The sequence below is a fragment of the Castanea sativa genome, chromosome 9, assembly GCF_040712315.1.
Source record: "Castanea sativa cultivar Marrone di Chiusa Pesio chromosome 9, ASM4071231v1".
Classification (NCBI taxonomy): domain Eukaryota; kingdom Viridiplantae; phylum Streptophyta; class Magnoliopsida; order Fagales; family Fagaceae; genus Castanea; species Castanea sativa.
Window position 1 is genome coordinate 25,746,228 of NC_134021.1, and position 2,294 is coordinate 25,748,521.

At 42.9% G+C, this 2,294-nt stretch overlaps 1 protein-coding gene across 1 annotated transcript; it reads left to right on the plus strand.

Annotated features, from left to right (window-relative positions):
- On the plus strand, positions 1 to 1,507 carry LOC142609422 (uncharacterized). Its single transcript, XM_075781005.1, has one exon. It carries the CDS (start codon positions 304 to 306, stop codon positions 1,291 to 1,293), a length of 990 nt encoding a protein of 329 aa, XP_075637120.1. The 5' UTR covers positions 1 to 303; the 3' UTR covers positions 1,294 to 1,507.
- Positions 1,508 to 2,294: the final 787 nt, after the last annotated feature.

A 2,294-nucleotide genomic window follows, 5' to 3' on the forward strand; every position in this document is an offset into this window, starting at 1 on the left:
AAGCAAGCACAACATAGCCCACTTCATCACAAGCACTCCATTGTTTTGTATTTTTATTTCGGCGAAATCAGAGGCCCAAAAAACACAAACCTCAAATCAAAATTCAAATGAAATTCCAAAAACCTCAAATCAAACAAAACGAATCATATAAATACATAACATAGCCCACTTCATCACTCTTCCTACTTCCTACACTGCCCGTGCCAGCCCAACTCTCAAGTCTCAACTCACCATATTGGATTTGTAGCCAATTGGGGTTTGGGTTTAGGGTTAGGGTTAGGTTTTTTTTTGTTGTTGACAAAGATGAAAGCTTCACTGAAATTCCGTGAAGACCAAAAGCCACTGCTCAGAGCCAAAGTTCCTCTCAGCATCTTAGGCTTGCCGTTTCAGTCCGGAGTTATTGCCGGCGAGTCCAAGGAGCTCACTCTCAACCTCGGTACCTTCTTCGAATCTGGACCGTCGATTAAGATCGCTTACCGTCCCAATGACACGTGGAACCCTTTCTCTCTCGTGGTTAAGACTGGTGCGGGTCCGTTTGGCTCGCCAATTTCTAGCTCCATGCTTATGAGTGCTGAGTTCAATTTGATTGGGCGTGGAAACCCTACCTTTATGCTTCACTTCAAGCCTCAGTTTGGGGATTTTTCTATCAAGAAGTCGCAGTCTTCGGTTTTTGATGGGAAGCTTGTTAAGTCGCTGAACGGCGCCGTTCCAGAGGACGATTCGTCGATTGAGGTCGTGGAGAGGCCGTTTATGAACGGTGCGTTTTCCGGGACGGCGGGAACGATTGCCGGATTGTTCTCCGGTATTGAGGTGGCAGCGAGGACGGCGTTGCCGGTGAGGGGACGCGCTGTTGTGAATTTCCGGTGGGGAGTCAGGGTTCCGGCGGAAGTGAAGAGCGTCGGTGGTGAGAATCCGACGACGGCTGGGATTTCTTTCCAAAAGATTCCCTTTTTGGTGATGAACAAGATCGGCATCGAACACGTGGACGGCGGGGATTCAAAGAAGAAGACGAGTCCGAGTCCGGATGCGAGTGGTGACGTGGCGGAAGCTTGTTTTACGGTTAAACGGCAGTTGGAGATATTGCACGCCGAGAACGGGTTGTTGAAGAAGGCCGTGGAGGATCTCCGGCGAGAATTCAAATCGGTCGGAGATTCAAGCTCCGGTGAAAGAAATGGAAATAAATCATCTGGCGGGAAATTCGATAGGCGAAACAATGACAAGAAATCGAATGAGGGTGATGTGAATGTGAATGAAGAACTGAAGAAAGCTTTGATGGGAGTTACTGGTTCTTGAATTTGTCTACCTGTTGCTCAGCTAATTATTTTTTTGGTATTAATAAATTGCAATATCAATTTTATGAGTTTTCATACTACTACTTGTTGGTTTGGTTAATGGTTAATGGTTATCTCAAAAAAAAATGGTTAGACTGGTTAGTCATCATGTCATACTTGTATATTGTGTTGTATTTTGCTCCTCCATTTTATATTATAAGTTGTCTCTTCTCTTCTCTTGTTGTTGAGCCGCTTGATTTTCGTGTCGTTAAAAGTTGACAAATACAGAACTACTAAGAGCATCGGCATTGGCATCGCATTATCTAAAAACAAAACAAGAAACAGAGGATGTTTTGCTTCTCCCATAGCAAGGGAGGACAATATAGTAAGTTAACACACATTTGAATTGTATTAGCAAAATAACATTTCGAGTTTTAGAAACTCGAATGACACATAGATCTCGAGTTTGTAAGACTTGAGTTCTAGCAAATCAAAATTGAGTCTTAGAGACTTGATTTTCTTAGTGAAAAATGTGGAAATTGAGTCTGTAAGACTCAAGTTTCACAAACAGGCACACAACGAAGAGGGAACCTAGCAAAATGTTGAAGAAGAGAGAAACCCATTAGAAGAAGATGAAGCCCGAACCAATCGAAAATCAAATAAGAACAGAACGAAGATGAAGACTAGCAGAAGAAGAACGATGATGAAGAAGAAGAAGAAACTCAGAACGATCTAACGACAGGAAGAATGATGTGATGACGAAGAACATAGGAAGAATAGATTGAACGATTGGATGACGTTGGAGCTCTGATTGGACAATTGAACGTCGGGTGGGCAATTGGACGATCTGGTCTTCAGATTTGCACGAAGAAGAAATCGAGTCTGATTGAGAAGAATGCGAGGAAGAGGAAGTATTAAGTGAAACTCGAGTCTTTAAAACTCGAGACTTAAAAGTTAAACTTGGGTCTTATAAATTCAAGATCCACGTGGATTTTTCTTCCACATCATCTACCGCCATTTACA